This window comes from Loxodonta africana, chromosome 13, assembly GCF_030014295.1.
Source record: "Loxodonta africana isolate mLoxAfr1 chromosome 13, mLoxAfr1.hap2, whole genome shotgun sequence".
Lineage (NCBI taxonomy): Eukaryota > Metazoa > Chordata > Mammalia > Proboscidea > Elephantidae > Loxodonta > Loxodonta africana.
Window position 1 is genome coordinate 13,902,372 of NC_087354.1, and position 18,931 is coordinate 13,921,302.

The 18,931-nt window shown below is 40.9% G+C and overlaps 1 protein-coding gene across 1 annotated transcript in view; it reads left to right on the plus strand.

Annotated features, from left to right (window-relative positions):
• The window catches only part of CERS3 (ceramide synthase 3), a 101,071-nt gene that overhangs the window by 51,762 nt on the left and 30,378 nt on the right, over positions 1 to 18,931 (plus strand). Inside the window, exon 9 of the mRNA XM_003413797.3 lies at positions 8,991 to 9,144. Coding sequence (XP_003413845.2) covers positions 8,991 to 9,144 — 154 coding nt within the window. The remainder of the gene's footprint in view (positions 1 to 8,990; positions 9,145 to 18,931) is intronic.

Sequence of the window (18,931 nt, forward strand, 5' to 3'; positions counted from 1 at the left end):
AGCAGCGTTCTTTAAACCATGACATGGTGTCGTGATTATGACAGGCATTTTCTGGAGGGAAGCAGTGGTTGAGTTGATGGATGCAAGAGTCAGATTGCCCAGTCCTGACTCCATACTTACTACCTGTGTGATCTTGGACAGGCTAGGTTATCTCTCCGTGCCTCAGTTTTTTCATCTGTAAAATGGAAATAAAGGTTGACATGAAGTTTAACTGAGGTAATATATATAAAATAGCTTAGAACAGTATCTGGTATATAGTAAAGACTCAGTAATATCAGCTATTATTATTGAAGTTATTAATGAATATTTTAGAATTTGGAGTTTAATCTAGAATTGAATTGAAGTTACATGTTTCAGATACTCTCCTTGGTCACTGAATCCCATTAACATCCGTTTTTCTTTGACAGAGCAAGGTGTTTGTAAAATTATAATATTGTACGATAGCAATTATTGATAGGAGAAGTATTGACTTGCAGATGACAGTTGGGTAGAGGCTTTTCAGTGTGACTTCCATGGCTCCCTGAATCCAGCATTTCCCCACCAATGACCTCTTACTATGTTCCAAAGGTACCATCTATCCCAGTGATCTGTTGCTGCATACCAAACCATATGAAAACTTAGTGGCTTAAAGCAGGGGTGAGCAAACTTTTTCCATAAATAGAATAAATATTTTAGGTTTCGAGGGACATATATAATCTCTGTTGCTATCTTTCTTTTGTTTTGTTACAACTGTTTAAAAAGATAAAAACCATACTTAGCTCACAGGCTGTACAAAAACAGGCCACAGGCCAGATTTTACCTGAGGGCCAGAGTTTGCAGACCTCTCTTTTAAAATAACATCATGAATTTATTGCCATTACGTCTCATGGTTTTGAGAGCTGACTGGCCTCAGCTCTCGAAGGCTTGCTCCCTCACGCAGTTGAGATAGTACATATAAAATCAGCTGGTTGATGCTGATTGTTGGATGAAATCTCAGCTGGGCCTGTTAGTGGAAACACCTTCACATGGCTCCTCCACTTGGCCTGGGACTCCTCGTAGCACAGCAACAGGGCTTCACAGGTGAGAGCTGGCAGATGCCTTCTCTCCTTTTATAAACTAGCTTTGGAAGTCACATGATGTCACTTCCACCTCATTGTCCTCATTGGAGCCAGGTCATTAAGGCCAACTCATATTCAAGGGAAGGAAAATTAGACTCCATTTGTCTACTGTTTTGTTTTGTTTTAACATTTTATTGTGCTTTAGGTGAAAGTTTACAGAGCAAATTAGTTTCTCATTCAAAAATTTATACACAAGTTTTTTCGTGACATTGGTCGCAATCCCCACGATGTGTCACCACTCTCCCCCTTTCCACCCTGGATTCCCGGTTTCCTTTCGTCTAGTCTTCTGGTCCCTTCCTACCTTCTTGTGTTTGCTTTTGGGCAGGTGTTGCCCATTTGGTCTTGAATACTTGGTTGATCTAAGGAGATATTCCTCACGGATGTTATTGTTTGTTTTATGTTGTTGTTGTTGTTAGGTGCCATAGAGTCGGTTCCGACTCCTAGCGCCTCTCTAGGACAGAGTAGAACTGCCCCATAGGGTTTTCAAGGAGCAGGTGATGGATTTGAACTGCCGACCTTTTGGGTAGCACCTGAGTTCTTAACCACTATGCCACACAGGGCTCCATTTGTTTTATAGCCCTGCCTGATATTTGGCTGAAAGGTGGACTTCAGGAGTGGCTTCAGCTCTGAGTTAGAAGTGTGTCTGGGTGTCATAGTCTTGCTGCTTCCTACAGTCACTATCAGACCAGTAAGTCTGGTCTTTTTTGTGAACTTGAATTTTGTTCTACATTTTTCTCCTGCTCTGTCTGGGACTCTCCATCGTATCTTGGTTAGAGTGGTTGGCAGTGGTCAGACTCAGTTCTTCATGGGAGTAGTTTCAAAGAATTTGTGGACATATTTTAAAAGCACACATCATTGTAGCTCTCAGTCCAGGGAATTCTCTGAGAAGCTCTTCTATAGTATTACGGCTGTGGTTGACTTTTAAATTAGTAATGAATAACATTCACCTCAGATTTTCCCACGATGTCTCAAAATAAACACGCAAGCCTCCTCTCTCCTGGCATACAACGGAACATCATGGTGGGGCCCACTGATTGTGAAGATAGTGTGTTACTTTGCCATACACTCTCTACTTGTAAAATCCTAGATTTAAGAACTCATCCTCTTGCCAACATTTCCGGATTTCACAGAGAATTAGTTACATACATTTGGCATTTTCTCGATCTCACTACTTCACTAAATCCACCAGCCACTGCAGAGGGCAGCCAATACCACTATTTGCTATCTTCAGGGAGCTGGATTGCTAATAAGCCAGTATTAGCTGACTTGACCATAAAATGTTTTTTGCTGATCAGTTTTTTTTTTGTACAGATGTTGACTGAGCCTCGTTGTATAGAAGGTTGAGAAAAACCTCACCAAGCTATTAGGTGTGTGGTGCGATCAACCTCCTGTGAAGTTGGTTTCAGTGGTCTTTGAAGGAATCACTAGATTATAATGCTAAACCAACTCACTCAGAAAGGGAGCGCGTTTCGGTTGCACTATGGGGCTCTGGCTTACGTAGTCTTTCCATCAACTCGAAGTTGTTACACAATCGTCGTGATAGTGCCAAAGAAGAAAAATTAGTTCCTCATTTTAGCCTGGCTCAGCCATCTGTCTAAAACTGTAACTCTGTAGATTAATTTTTCAAGGGTATTTTATTCAGTCCAAATTTGCTGGGAGTTTACTATGAACCAGCCAATGTGGAGATAATAGATGAAATTGGAAGGTGACACGGGTAATCTGTTTCAAAATTCAAACATTTCAGAGATGCTGTGGGAGGCAGTTTGTGATCTAGTTCCTCTGTCCTTTTCAACTGCTCTTGTTCCACATTTTGTGGTAAGCTATAGGGTCGGGTGGGGTGGGGAGAAACCCGACAAATCTGAGATTTGTCTGGAAGCCCTGAGAATAAGAGTGAGGGCTTGCACATTACACTTGTCTTTCCCTTTCCTTAATTGCTCTTCATTTCCCCCAGCCACAACCATTTCTGCTTTCCCTGCTGAGTCTCCCTTTCATATTTTTTTTTCTCCCTATCTCACTCTGACCAAAACTGTCTGTAAGCCCCTTTATGACCTGTATCCCCAGTTCCATTGCTTCTTTTTTATATAACTTATTTTATTTTTGTTGTTGTTGAGAATATACCCAGCGGAACATACGCCAATTCAGCAGTTTCTACATGTACAATTCAGTGGCACTGATCACATTCTTCAAGCTGTGTGATCGTTCTCACCCTCCTTTTCCAAGTTTACCCTTCCCTATTAGCATAAACTCACTGCCTCCTAAGGTTCTCATCTAATCTTTTGAGTTGCTGTTGTCAGTTTGATCCCATATAGATAGATCTTAAAAGAGCGCAGTGTTCAAGGCAGACCTTCTTTACTAGTTATGCTAAACTATTGTTTAGTTTTAAGAAGATTTCAGGGGGTATTTTTGGTTTAAGGTCTAAAGGTTATCTCGGGACAAAACTTTCAGGGGTTCATCTAGCCTCCATGGCTCCAGAAAGTCTAGAGTCCATGAGAACTTAAAATTCTGTTCTGTATTTTACCACTTTTGATCAGGATTCTTCTATAAAATCTTCGATCAAAGTGTTCAGTAATGGTAGCCAGGTACCACTTAGTTCTTCTGGTTGTGGCAAAGGAAGCAGTTGTTCATAGAGGCCAATAGCCAACCCTTTCATATTTGTGCAACTGTATCCCCTCTTCTCCCTTCCTCCTGCCTATTTCTGGGGTGTCTTATTTAGCTGATTTTCAGTGTCAATTAATTACATTAGTTTTCCATGCATTGCTACTCTTGTCAAATTAGCAGAAATTAAAATTGGCATTGGTCAAATTGCATTAATTTAATTGACTGGTAACTTCATTTGTTTGCATTTTTATTCAAAAGCATTTAAATCACTGGCTTGTGTTTTCCACATTGTATTCCCAACCGTTGTTTTAAGATAATGCTTTTCATATGTGCAGTGTATCTGTCTACTTGAGTATTATACAAATACCACCAGAGCATCACTAGGCTAGAAAGACCTTCCTTGGGTCAGGTAAATCATTGCCCTGACTGTTGACAGTCTTCCTCCGTAAATAATAAGAACAGCTACTTATTTAGTCCAGGCTGGTAGATCTGAAGGGAAGAAGCACTCTGTTTTGCTGATTTTGCAGCCCGAGCCTGGACTGTCTATTTCAGCTGATGCTTACAGGTGGTAAGGCTGGCCCATTGCGTCATTTCCTGAACTTGCCACAGGGAGATGTTGTGGGGAATGCAAGGATGAGTAAGACAGAGTACCTATCTGCAAGGAGCTCATGTGGCAGTATGTTTGTATCCACCACCTTATTCATGCATCTGAAGACTCTTAATACTGGACTGTGTTTTTTCAGATGTTCCTAAAAGGAAAAAATAAAACATTTCTGACTGTGAATAATATTCAAATAAATAACATACCTCTGAGGAAATTTTTGTTCCTAGCACTGGTTTATTGGACCTCACGTGTCAGCTTTTGATGATCCAGTGTAGAAAGAAGATACCCTGGGACGTCCACATGTGAAAGGGAGTTGTATGGGCCATATTTGGAATGGCTAACAGAGAGTGGGAAACCCTGGTGGCGTAGTGGTTAAGTGCTAGGACTGCTAATCAAAGGGTTGGCAGTTTGAATCCACCAGGCGCTCCTTGAAAACTCTATGGGGCAGTTCTACTCGGACCTATAGGGTCACTATGAGTTGGAATCGACTCGACGGCACTGGGTTGGGTAACAGAGAGTGGACAGTTAAAAACAAGGAAAAGCTGAAAATAGCTAACAGTGCGCTTAACTGATGTTTACAGGCAGAAGATAAGAAGGAGGACTTGATGGCGGTTGCTTTCCCCAGAAGGTCTGTAGTCTTGATTGTGAATGAAGAGTAGAGGACAGAACATGGGTTTAACGGTGCCAGAGTTGGCTTCAGGGTCCTAGAGCACTCACAGCCCTCCTGGGATGGCACAGCAGCCTCTGTGTAGCCAGCAAAGGAAAGGAGAGGCCCATGCAGTGCAGGAATGGCTCTGTTGAAGTTGGGGCCACTCCCTTGAGTTGTCATTCGGATGTGTATCCTAGAACTAGACTTCCCAGTTACACACCTTATGCAGTAGGAAATGAATCTGACTGAGTACTTCCCGTCTTATTCAGGAGTGTGCCCTCAGAGATACTCCCTCCCTCAGGCCCCACATGCTTGGCATCTTCTTTATACTGTTGATGAATTAATGAAGGACAGCTACGCTTGCCCTTCTCCAAACTACAGAATTGTAGAATAAGGGACCTTGTTCGTAATTTTGTCTTATCTATCTACCTATCTGGAGCCCTGGTGGTCCAGTGGTTAAGAACTCAGCTGCTAACCAAAAGGTTGACAGTTTGAATCCTCTAGCCAATCCTATGGGGCAGTTCTACTCTGTCCTATAGGGTTGCTATAAGTCAGAACCAACTCGACGGCAAGAGGTTTGGTTTTTTGGTTTATCTACCTATCTATCCATCTATTTATTTATTTAAATAATTTCAAGCTTACAGGAAATTTTCAAGTATATTACAGAGAAGCCCTATGAATACCCTTTATCCAGATTTACCAGTTAGCTTTTTTTTCCATTTACTGTCATTCAGTCCTTGTCTCTCTCTGTGTCTCTGTCTCTCTCTTTCTCCCTTCCTCACTCTCTCTCTCCCTACACACGTGCATATGTATATACATTTCTTTCTGAACCATTGGAAAGTTGCAAACATTATGTCCTCTTAGCCCTAAATACTTCAGTGTGTATTTCCTAAGAACAAGGACATTCTCTTACATAGTCACAATATAATGATCAATTTCAGAAAATCTACCAATCCACCATCTATATTCCAGTTGTGTCACTTGATCCAGCATTGCCCTTTATTGCTTTTGCCCCTGGTACTGGGCCCAGTCCAGGGTCACATATTTCATGTAGTCCTCATCCGTCTGGAACAGTTCCTCAGCCCTTCTTTGTCTTTCACGTCATTAACAGTTGTGAAGTGTTCAGACCCCACATTTATTTTTCAGATGAAAAGCTATTTCTAGGCTTACAGTAGAACAGGTCTTCTAGTTATAGAATATTCAAGATGAGAAACAGGGCGCTTGAAACACAGATATGTTTCAAATTCAATTACTAAATTGGGTGATTAAGAGCAGGTATCATTTGCCTTCACTAAGTTTTAAATTTTCTTCATCTACACTGTCACTTTGAAATATAAGACATCTCTCAGGTAAACAGTCTCTCAGGTGTAGAACCAGTATTTGTTATCCTGGAAAGGTTCAATGCTAACACCTACAATTAGCAAGAAACTTTGAATTTTCATCAGAAAAATACAACTTTTCGGTGGCTGTCTTATCTAACCCAGCAAAACCAGCTACTATTTATACTAACAATGTAATTTGTTCAAACCATCTAAGCTCTAGTGACTGAAAGAGTTAAGGTGGTAAACAAAAGTGAAAATAGAGAAAAGGCCTATTTTTGCAATCCAAGTCCACAGCAGTCATTTATCGGTTTTGGGGGTTGGGTGCGGCTATGCAAATGAGTTGCTTGCTGGATAAGGTGCATGGTACCCTTGTGGGGGTGGGACCATGCAAATAAAGTGTATGGAATCCTAATGAGGAGATTGGTTAGTTTAGCCATCATGCTAGGCTTAAAATGAGCCATCCCAGAGGCAGGAATGGAGGATCTCACCACCACCAAGAAAGAAGAGCCAGGCGTGGAGTGTGCCCTTTGGACCCAGGATCCCAGCCCTGAGAAGCCCCTGCGACCAGGAGAAAGACCTGGTGATCTGCTTCTGTGAAGATTACAGCCAAGAAAGCCTTATGGGACCATCCTGCATGGGATCACTATGAGTGAAAACAACGTGACCGCACCTAATAACAAGCTGACATAAGGGGGCTGTCAAGGCATTGAAAATAATGCAAATTGAAGTTGTTTTCTTTTAAATCAGAATATTTTAAACTCACTCAGTACGGCTTGGTTTTGAATGAAACTCTTCTTTTATAACTTGCTGGTGTCCTTATAAATTGTTATAATTTTGGACAGTAATTTGGTAATGTTTTCATAGCTTTTCATATGTTTATACACCTTGAAACAGTAATCTCACATTTAGGAATATACACTTCTAAAGAAAGAATCTCCAATTTGTGAAAAGCTATATGCACCAAGTTGTTCTAACAGTATAAAACATTTTTGATTTAAAGCTAAATGGAAAAGAACATAAAATAATACAAGTGCTATGTTCATCACAGTGGCAAAAATCTGTATAGGATAATGCCAAGTGCTGACAAGGACCTGGAACAACCGGCATTCTCATACATTGTTGGTGGAAATGCAAAACAGCCACACGGGAAAACAATTTTTCAGTTTCTTGTAAAGTTAAAGATACATTTACCATATGACCCACACTCCTCCATATGTACCCTTGAGAAATAAAAACCTATGTTCATACAAAAATCTGTACCTAAGTCCTTCTAGCAGTTCTGTTCGTAATTGCCCCGAACTGGAAACAACCCCAGTGCTCTTCAGCAGATGAATAGATAAACTGTGGTACATCCATACAATAAAATACTACTCGGCAATAAAAAGTAACATGCTACTGATATTCGCAGCAACTTGGATGGATTTTAAAGGCATTATGATGTACGAAAGAAAAAACCCAAACCAAACCTGTTGCCATCGAGTCGATTCCGACCTGTAGTGACCCTGTATGACAGAATAGAACTGCCCCATGGGGTTTCCTAGGCTGTAATCTCCACAGGAGCAGGTCGCCAGGTCTTTTCTCCCTCAGAGCGGCTGGTAGGTTCGAACCCCCCACCTTTCAGTTGGATGCCAAGGACTCAACTACTGTGCCACCAGAGCTCCTCTCGTTAACCGAGACACTGGTGTCATCCAACTGCACTCCAAAAAACAATTTTACTGTATGTGAATTTTAAAAAATTAAAAAAATTTAAATCTGTATAGGAAAAAACTGGAAGGTAAGACCCCAAAATTACAATATTAATTGTTTAAAGTGATAGGATTATGGCAATTTTCTTTATTTTTCCAATTTTACATAAGTAAATAATTTTTATAACTAATATACTTATGAACAAATCTATACAAAAACTCTAAAATCATAGCAGTGCATGAAGTTTGGGAAAGGAACAGCCAGCCCTTCATACCGCAGTAGTGCCTGGAGTCCCGGTGTGTATTGGGTCATTGGTACAATGTAAACTGTCCAGGAGTCTGCTTATAAAATTAGGAAAGTGTGCGATTCTCTTTAGGAATTGGAAGTAATAATGAAATTTTTGCTTCTTTAAAAGTTTCTTTTAATTGGATAATTTACTTTTGTGGAGTTCTCCACTCAACTTTGGTGCCAAATAAATGAGATTGTGTCATAAGGCAATAATAACTCCATGTGAACTGATTTGTTCACATGCGTTATCTCATTTGTTCTTCATAGCACCCCCTCCTGGGAGGGTGAGTAGGGTTAGTGTATGCTCTTCTGTTTGCAAAGAGGAAGCTGAAAAGAAAAAACCCATTGCCTTCGAGTCGGTTCCGACTTGTAGTGGTTAAGAGCTATGGCTACTAACTAAAAGGTCAGCAGTTCAAATCCAGCAGGCGCTCCTTAGAAACCCTTTGGGGCAGTTCTGCTCTGTCCTATAAAGTTGCTATGAGTCGGAAGGAGGAAACTGAGGCACAGAAACATTGTAGCGTAGGCAGGAGCAGTAAAATTACTTTTCACTTTAACTTTTCTCTCAGGAGGCAGACTGTACTTTTTCTTGTCGCTTGTTAACAATCATATACAAGATAATTTTGTTTTCTTTGAGAATTTCTGAACATCCTCAGAAATGAAATAGATGTTGTGTGCCTTGGAGGAAAAGGTATATGTTTCTCACTGAAAATTCACAAGTACTTTCTCTCATCTGTTTGGCTTTCCAGGATTTTATATTGCACACTGATCCTGCCTCTGCACTACCTTGAGCCTTTCTTTTCATACGTCTTCCTCAACCTACAGCTCATGGTCCTGCAAGGCCTTCACCTCTACTGGTGCTTTTTTATCCTGAAGATGCTCAAAAGATGTATATTCACAAAGGTAAGGGCTGCCGAAGTCGTACCGCCCATAACAAGTAGACTTCGTGGCCAGATTGAAGGTGATGCCAGATGGGGGAACATTCTAATTAATTCGTGCTTAACTAGAATTTCTTTTCTTGATATGATGATGATTGATAAAAATTTCTCTAAAGTATCACTAGATTTTTCAGAAAGTAGGTCTCTAAAGTGCTGTTAAGAAATTGTTTAACTTAGAGGACCAGTTATTTTGAAAATTATTTATCCATAAACGGATTGCCGATTTTCTGAAGAGTTTCCTAATGAGTCAATATTTGCTCGAGTTTGGGTCAAGTTTTATGCTGATGGTTGAGTAATGTTTCAAGGACTTATGTTTACCTTTTTGAGCATCCAGTTTGCACATAACGTGAACCCTGAGCTTTCTCCTATTCTCTAAAATACCGTCCATCATTTGGCTGTATTTTGTCAACTGAAAACATTTTCTTTCCTAAATAATAACAAATTGGTGATCCATTTTAGAGAATAGAAAGTCTTCCATTTGTTTTATTTTGTTTTGAGTTCAGTTCTGGGCTTTAGCTCTAGAACAGGGTGAGAGGAGCATTACAGAGTTGAATAAGACACCATCACTGGCCTTAGGGAAACAACCTCCCATCTAGCAGGGCAATATTTACGTGCTAGCAATGAACTCTATTGTACAGAATGCCCTATCCTAAACAGAGATCCCAGAAACTTGCTATGAAAGAAAAGAAAAGGGAAATTCTGACTCAAGGGAACCAGGGAAAATTTTATAGAGTAGATGGAGTCTGTGTTGAGCCTTTAAAGTGAGTTTTAATTAAGGACCCTCCAAGTTGAAATTTGGCACACTTCCAGGTATTACCATCCATGTATAACACAGTATTTTATCATCATCAGAACAACTGGCTTGTATACAAGTATGCTAGTAATTAATCTGATAAGCTCATTTTTTATCAACTCTCTGATTAGTCCATTTTCCTACATTAGTAAATGTGTTTCAAAAATCACTGAAGAGTAAACAAATGAAATGGAGACTTTAGTAATTGACCTGTGGAGTTTCCTCTGTCTCTGAGCTTCTACATCTAGACAGAGAGAGGAAATTGGGTTACATCTGGAGTAATTGCAAGCAAACCCTCAAAGCTGTTTGTTTTTAACTTAATTACTGACATGAGCTTGTTTTCTTGTGATCTGAGTCTTTTCCTTAAAGTTGGAGTGCCAAGAAAAAAAACTTCCATTGAATGGTTTCAAGTCCATTAAAATTCTAAATACTTTTTCTGTGATCTCTGAAATTTTATTTTACCTCTAAGAGACAAAGTTGAAGTAACTGAGATAAGTTTAAGGATTTTAGTAGCTGGGCCATTTGCACATCCAGTGGTTGGAGTGGGGAAGGACACTGAACTCAACTTGTGCTCCCGTTGGGCCAAGTCTTCCTGGAGCGCCTGTCACCAGGCAGAAACTGTCCTCTTATTAACTGGTGAGTGACAATAATTACAGGCCTGGAAGGGATCCAGGGGGAGTAAAGCTTGGGAAACTAGAAGATTGTCTTGTTTCATCACGATTTTCATACTCCTGATTCCTAATGGGTCGTGCCAAGCCTGATGAAAAACCTAGCAGGGCCGGGGAGCTGCGGACAGAAATTCCTGATTTCTCATGCTATACTTTGGAAAAGCTGTTTCCAATTGCCGTTTGACAGCAGCATGGAGGCCTCAGCAGCGCTAATTCTTTTAGTTCACATGACTTCAGCTGGCTCGCGTGTGCAGTCTGTTTTCCATAGCAGTGGCAAAACTGGCCGTGAAATCAGCTTAGTTCTCCAAAGCCATAAAGCCTCCTTTTAAAGAATGCTATTCGAAGGCATACTTGCAGCACAGAGGGAGGGGAAGGGTAGAGGTGGGAGCTGACGTTCTTAGAGAAACAACTAAGAAGTCAGTTTTCAACTCTAATTACAAAACATTTTTCTTATGCTTTTTAAAAAGTTCCAAAGTAAGTTAATTAAAAGATTTCTGTTGCATTTTAATATACTATCTTGAGGAATTAATTTGTTTATATACTCACTATTTTTTTATTCCATAAAGCATTTTTAATTAATTTTCTGACTATTCATTTGAAACTGAGGTTTCAAATCTCAGTCATCATTACTAAGGTGACTCATTTTTGAATATTTTAAAAATAAAACCACAGAAATTCACAGACTTCCAAAACTTTGCTCTAACAGAGGCTGAGAATTTATGCCTTCATGTTCCTTACATATATTAGACTCTCAATAAATAATTTTGACTATGCAAATAAATAAATAATTTAGGGAAACCAAGCCAGGTTGGAAAGTTGCAAACTAATTTATTAATCTTTCTGTGGTCTCCATGAATTTGCATGATAGACTGAAAAGAACAAAGGGATTATACTTCTTAAAAATTGCACTGAAAAAAATATTCACATCTTACGGCCATTGTATACATATGATGAATGAGGATCTTCCACCATTTGCTTTCGTTCTCAAATTCCATAAAATGAGAAGAACACCACTAGAACTTCAGGATGCTTACATACATAGTCAGCCATAGTCAGCAGGCATCTTGCTGCTCGAGAACAAGACTTGGCACAGAAACGTAACTGGTTCCTAGAACATGAGTGATTTTGTGATTAACTGCCAGCCCATAGATCACATCAGGAAACATCACAGGCTGACAGAGTCATAGCCCCATTCTCTTTGCAAATGTGAGAAGTGCTTTTAGAGGGAATTAGAAGGCACATAGTATGCTTTTGTTTAATATTACTTGAGAGAACTTGATCATCCTTAAGCTTTTATTTTCTTCTTTCTAAGTATCGTACTGGATCCTAACCAACTCCTGCCATGTCGCAGTGACATTTTAGACTGGTGAAGTCATGGAGGAAGAGCTGTAGGGTATAGCTGGTAAAGCTTGCTATACCCTGTTCAGTTCAGAAAATGACACTTTATATAGTCTGGACTATTTTAGTTAAAGGAAGGAGCCTTCAAGATGATACGATACATTCTTCTAATAAAGATGAGGAAAGTGAGTCCTAGACCACATTCCCGACAGTGATTTCATGGCAAAGCCAAAACTAGAACTTGAGCCTCTTAACTGGTAAGACTTGTCTTTTCTGTTATTCTTACTCAAATTCAAAGCAGAAAATTAAGAGCCAGAAAATGAATTTCAAATACTTTATAGAATAAAAAAATGAGTACATAAATTTATTTATCAAGATAATAGATTAAAATCAACAGAAATACTTCAATTAACTTACTTTTGAACGTCTTAAAAATCATAAGAAAAATCTTTTGTAATTATTTTAACCCCAAGTCACTCCTTTAGGCACCAGAGTGGAGGCAATTAGGTAATAGCTAAGAGTATGGGCTCTGTATAGATTCGACTCCAACTCTCTCATTAACTGGCTGTGTGATCTTGGGTGTATTACTTGTATTCATTGTCTCCGTTTCCTCACCTGTAAAATGGGGATGATGATATTAGTACCTACCCTGTGGGATAAACCCTGGTGGTGTAGTAGTTAAGAGCTCGTCTGCTAACCAAAAAGTCAGCAGTTCGAATCCACCAGGCGTTTCTTGGAAACTCCATGGGGCAGTTCTACTCTGACCTATAGGGTCGCTAGGCGTCGGAATCAAGTGGACGGCAACAGGTTATGGAATAAGTCCCTTAGAACAGTACTTGGCACATTGTGAGCACACGATAAATATTAGCTACTCTATCATTATCATTATTGCTACTGAAGCAGGTTCTTTCTACTAAACTACAGAGAGCCTGTGATTGGTTTTCAGCCAGGCCTTCTCTTCCTTTCGCCTGGGAGGATCATGCTGCAGCTGGTGTCAGGTGTCAGAGTCCGTGACTTGCAGCCAAGCGCTCCAATGACAGTTTACTAAGCTGTCTTCTCCCAGTTGACTTTTGTGACTCACATTGCGGCTGATCTTTTTTGATTCATACTCTCAGATGTCAGCCTGTTAGTGAAAAAATACCAAATCTCTAGCATCCAAGAAGCCTCCAGGTCCCTTGTGTTCATAGATAATAATAAAAACTGCACTTTGCTGAACAGGCCTTCATAAAAACAGGAAGGCTGAAGATTGAAATAGAGTATTTTAAAAATGCTATCGATTCACATGTCTGTATTTCTGAGTATTTATATAGGTTAGCCAGGTTGACAATTTATTCAGGAAACAACAGTGGCATTTATAAACTTTTAATGACAAAAACAACTGTGCAAAGTTGCTTGGTTTAAAGAATTGCAGATTTTAATATTCTTCCACACTACGCATTCAGTGCAAAAGTGACACAGAATTTTGGAACTGGGAGGAACCATGAAGCGCCCACAGTGACACCAGGACCCCTCTCAGGAAGGCTGCCGAGGGCCTCGCTATCGCATTGCAGTTTACCACTGAATTTCCCGTACATGATTCAGGCTGATTTTGAGTCTCACGGTTACTCTGTGAAGCGGCTATTACTTCCCCTGTTTTACAGAGGAAGAGAGTGAGGGTGAGTGAAGAAGTTACATGACTTGCCCAAGGTCACAACCACGAAGCCTGAACCTCCAGAGCCCGAGCTCCTGATGCTTCGCTTTTCTCCCTCCCCATTAGTGTTGTATTTGTGCATATATATCCTCAAAACACTGGTGAAATATACTACATATGTTGTATGTGTGTTTGTGCGTGTGTGTGTCTACTTTATGTGCCTCTCTCTGTGTGTAGTGTGGCTTACAATTAGTTCTCACAAATTTTGTGATCTTATATTTGATTTTGTTTAATTATTTTTGTTACCATTATCTTACTGGTAATCAATGAATTCTAGCTCTTCATAAAGGGCGCTCTTTAGAAAATCGCATTGAAGGGGATTTTCTGGCTTAAAGCAATCATAAACCTGAGTCGTTATAAACCTAAAAGGGTAGAGTTGTTTAAAGATGTCATAGTAGAATAAGGCAACCGTCCACGTGGCCCTGCAATAATAAAAGCATGACAGTGTGTGATGAGTGAGAAGCAGGCCCCCAAGCAAACCAGTGTGGAGTGGCTCTTTCCAGCTCTCTTTTCCCCGTAGAAATAGTGCTGCTTTGCCCTTGATGGGGAAGCCTGCTGAATTAGACCCTTGGGCACCACAAGGGAGCCCAGATGAGTGCTCGGGAGCAGTCCCAACCATCTGTTCATGATCTGAGATGGAAGCCACACACATCAGACCATTTCAGAACTGGAAGGAGCGATTATTTGCCAAATGGAAAAATGGAGGCTCCAAGGGAAAAAGGGACTTCCTAAGGTTGAGGGACAGTCGGGACTGGAACCCACGTAGTGCCTAGTTTTAGCCCAGGTATCTTTTATCCAGGCCTTTTCTTGTAATGGGATATTTAATATCTTTTTCCAAGCAATTTGGAAATTCTTTACTTTTTTTTTTCCTAAAATAACGTCTTCCTGTGAGGACAGTCACTGTGATTATAAAAATCCAGATGCCAGTCCCTCTTTCAGCTACTGACTGGGATGCTATATCTTCTCAGCAATCAATTCCGTGCAAACTGACCCCGATGGAGAAGGGTTATGTTAGGGTTTTAAAATAAGTAAAACAATATTTTATTTTAGATTTCTCTGACCCACCCTCTATTCTTCTAGAGCTAGGCATGGCAAAGCAGCTGGATGCCAGCAGCTGAGCAAGGACTGTTATCTCCAGGAGGTTTCAGCTGCTAGGTGTCTGCTCAAAAATGGCAAACCTCACTTCCCTGAGACTGTCCATGCATTTACTGAATTTTGACAAATGATCTTCCCTACTTCCTTTATCCTTTTGTGTACGTGCTTAAATTTCTTGTCTTTTTCTGAGAGTGCTTTCAAAGTGCTTGTTCTTTGGGGGTACTGGACTACATAAGTCATTTGACTGGCAGGTAGTCAACTGACACAGTTGTGAAAGGAAGGGACTTGTTCAAGATGAGCAGTGCCAAATGAAAGCATTTTGGGGGACAGCATGGATACTCACGTCCTGCCTTTCTTTCCTCTGCCCTGAATGTGGTATGAGGATGTCCCCCTGTGCCACTGATCAGATCTTGCTGAAGTTGGGAAGGAGGGTGAGGGATGGGGGAAGATTGAATTAAAAAGACATAAAAAAGGATCAGACATCTCCTGATTTTTTTTAATCATTTGTTGTTGTTGTTGTTAGGTGTTCTTGAGTCGCTTCTGACTCATAGCAACCCCATGCACGACAGATCGAAATCCTGCCCCGTCCTGTGCCATCTTCACAATTGCTGCCATACTAGAGCCCATTGTTGCAGCCACTGTTGTCAATCCATCTCATTGAAAGTCTTCTCCTTTTTCGATGACCCTCTACTTATCTTTCTCCAGGGACTGGCCCCTCCTGATAACAAGTCCAAAGTATGTGAGACGTAGTCTCACCATCCTTGCTTCTAAGGAGCATTCTGGTTGTACTTCTTCCAAGACAGATTTGTTCGTTCTTCACCAACACCACAATTCAGAGGTGTCAATTCTTCTTCTGTCTTCCTTATTCATTGTCCAACTTTCACATGCATATGAGGTGATTGAAAACACCATGGCTTGAGTCAGGCGCACCTTAGTCTTCAAGGTGACATCTTTGCTTTTTAAGACTTTAAAAGAGATCTCTTGCAGCTGATTGGCCCAAATGCAATGTGTCTTTTGATTTCTTGGCTGCTGCTTCCATGGGTGTTGATTGTGGATCCACATAAAATGAAATCCTTGGCAGCCTCAATATTTTCTCCATTTATCATGACGTTGCTTATTGGTCCAGTTGTGAGAATTTTTGTTTTCTTTATGCTGACGTGTAATCCATACTGAAGGCTGTGGTCTTTGATCTTTATCGGTAAGTGTTTCAAGTCCTCTTCACTTTCAGCAAGCAAGGTTGTGTCATCTACATAACGCAGATTGTTAACGAGCTCCTCCAGTCTTGATGCCCCATTCTTCTTCATATAGTCCTGCTTCTTGAATTATCTGCTGAGCATACAGATTGAATACATATCGTGGAAGAATACAACCTTGACGCACAGCTTTCCTGATTTTAAACCACTCAATATCCCCTTGTTCTGTTCAAATGACTGCCTCTTGATCTAGGTACTGATTCCTCATGAGCACCATTAAATGTTCTGGAATTCCCATTCTCCACAATGTTGTCTATAATTTGTTATGATCCACACAGTCAAATGCCTTAACATAGTCAATAAAACACAGGTAAACATCCTTCTGGTATTCTCTGCTTTCAGCCAGGATCCATCTGACATCAGCAATGATATCCCTGATTCCATGTCCTCTTCTAAATCCAGCCTGAGTTTTTGGCAGTTCCCTGTCAATATACTGCTACAGCTGTTTTTGAATGATCCTCAGCAAAATTTTGCTTGCATGTTATATTAGTGGTATTGTTTGATAATTTCCACATTCAATTGGATCACCTTTCTTGGGAATAGGCATAAATATGGATCTCTTCCATTCGGTTGGCTGGGTAGCTGTCTTCTGAATTTCTTGGCGTAGACACGTGAGCACTTCCAGTGCTGCATCCATTTATTGAAACATCTTTTATTAGAATAAATGTAATAGAATTTCATTTAACTTAATAGAATTAAATTTTATATATTCCTGAAAGGAGTGGATAGTCTCCCTTGTATTGGTAGTGGAACATACACACACATACATATGCACATATACACACACAGACATCTTATGTGGAATTCAAGTTTCTATTTCTGTGTCAGCCCAGACAAGGGGGACAAGCATTATCCATGGCTTGTGAATTAATGTACACATTCCCACCAGGATGTGAAAGTTGCATCCGTGGGGTCTTGGGCCAGAGATATTGGTAGAACCAGGTGTGGAGGGAGACTCAGTGCTGATCAGCATCATCCCTGTGACTCTCCCACCATTTTCCGTGACTGCACCCTTCCCTGTGAACCTCCCTACCACCAATACATAATTCTCAGAAGAGCTTTATATAATACGAAAGGAACCTTATTACTGCAAATACATTCAGTTTGTAGATATGTTGTAAGGTAGTTTTTAAAACATTTTCATTTTCACTTATCATGTGAGCTTTAGCACCTGAATGATTTATGATGCAGATGGCTATATCTGTGTTCTGTTTTGAAAATAGCAAATTTGCCATCTGTCAAACTGTAGACTCCAAAGGGTCTCTTTTCTCCAAATGGCACCTCCTTGTCACATGTCATTGACTGAGGAGAGCCTAAGGAGACTAGTACTAGGCTCACACGCTCTGCCTATGGCCCTGTGGCCATGCTCTGGAGACTTGACCGAAGCCTTGTCACATCAGTTCAGTCTCTGCCTGCACATTGCTGTAAGCAACTCGGCCTCTATTTCTGCTTCTGTAATATTTTCAGCGAGAAGCCGGAAACAGTAGCACTGGTCATGTCATTCAAGGGAATGGAATGGGCTCTTCTCAGTCATTTGGGTGGGTCAGAAGTCCTAACCCAGTCTCCAGAGCACTCCACTGAGGCCCAGCTACTATGGAGACGATGGCTAAGGTCAGAACTGCTCCTACTTAATAACTACAGCAGATGACTACCTATGCAATATGAATCTGCATAGTCCACCTGCATGCAATATGAATCTCTAAGCCCGCCTGCACTCCAAAAAATCTCTACCAACTTACCTGGGTGCAAAATGGTATGAAGAACATAAGAAAAGTCCAGACTCCGGGAGGGCCTCAGGATCCTGGCTGTGCAGAGGAAGAGAGTAAGAGGGGAGGAGTGAAGCGCAGCGGGGCTATAGAGGAGAACTGAAGCAAACTCTTCCCTGCTTTACCACTTTGTAGCCATTGTTTTTCTTCCTCATATCTGTTGTGAGTACTCGTGTGTGAGAGCGCATGAGTGTGTGTGCAGGAGGATTTTCCGAGGGGTACTCAGGGGTTCCACACCTGTGAGGGAGTGAGGGAGCTGGACTGGGCGGAAGGAGGAGTTGAACTGTGATGCAGTTGCAGCAAAGGCCCCTGCCAACCCTAAAGAGAACTCTATAGCTGGTTGGCCCTTCAGAGATGTTCCAGTTGAGGCAAGGAGCTGGGCCTCTGATTCCCCACATTAATTTGTCATGACATGTAGGCGGCCCTCTGGGGAGAGGCCCTCTGGGCAAGGCAGCTTCCACTGTGAGCCTTCCACAGCCAGCATTCCCTCAGCTGGCGGAGTTAGAGCCTTGGTCCTAAGGGGGGTTCTGGGCTGTGCACCACAGCATCCACTGTAGCCTCTTCCCCTTCTCCAAACCTAATGCCAGTTCCCAAGAAGGAAATTACCTTTACCCTGTGTAGGGAGGAAGACTAAGGATCAGAAGGCTTGGGTTTCCACTTACATGAGTGGTCTTGGAGAAACCTTTTTTTTTTATCCTCTATTTTTTCACTTGTGAATTGGAGTTAAAACTGCTCTACTCTCCTTACAGGGCTGTGGTAAGGATACAATGCTGTAATATAAATGAAATCTCTCTGAAAACTGTGATATGTGTAGAAATCTGTGGTGTTAAAGTAACCATATACCCATACATTTCATAATTTCCAAGTCAGTTCCAATTCCAGTTAGTCTTTTCTCTTCTCATCCCATAACCCCCAAGACACTCATTTCTCTAAGGCTGTATGCCCTTTTCTGAGGTATGGAAGAAGTACAGCCAGAATGCTCCTTAGAAACAAGGATTATGAGACTTCATCTTACTTACTTTGGACATGTTATCAGGAGGGACCAGTCCCTGAAGAACATGATGCTTGGTAAAGTAGAAGGTCAGCGAAACAGAGGAAGACCCTTAATGAGATGGATTGACACAATGGCTACAATAATGGGCTTAAATA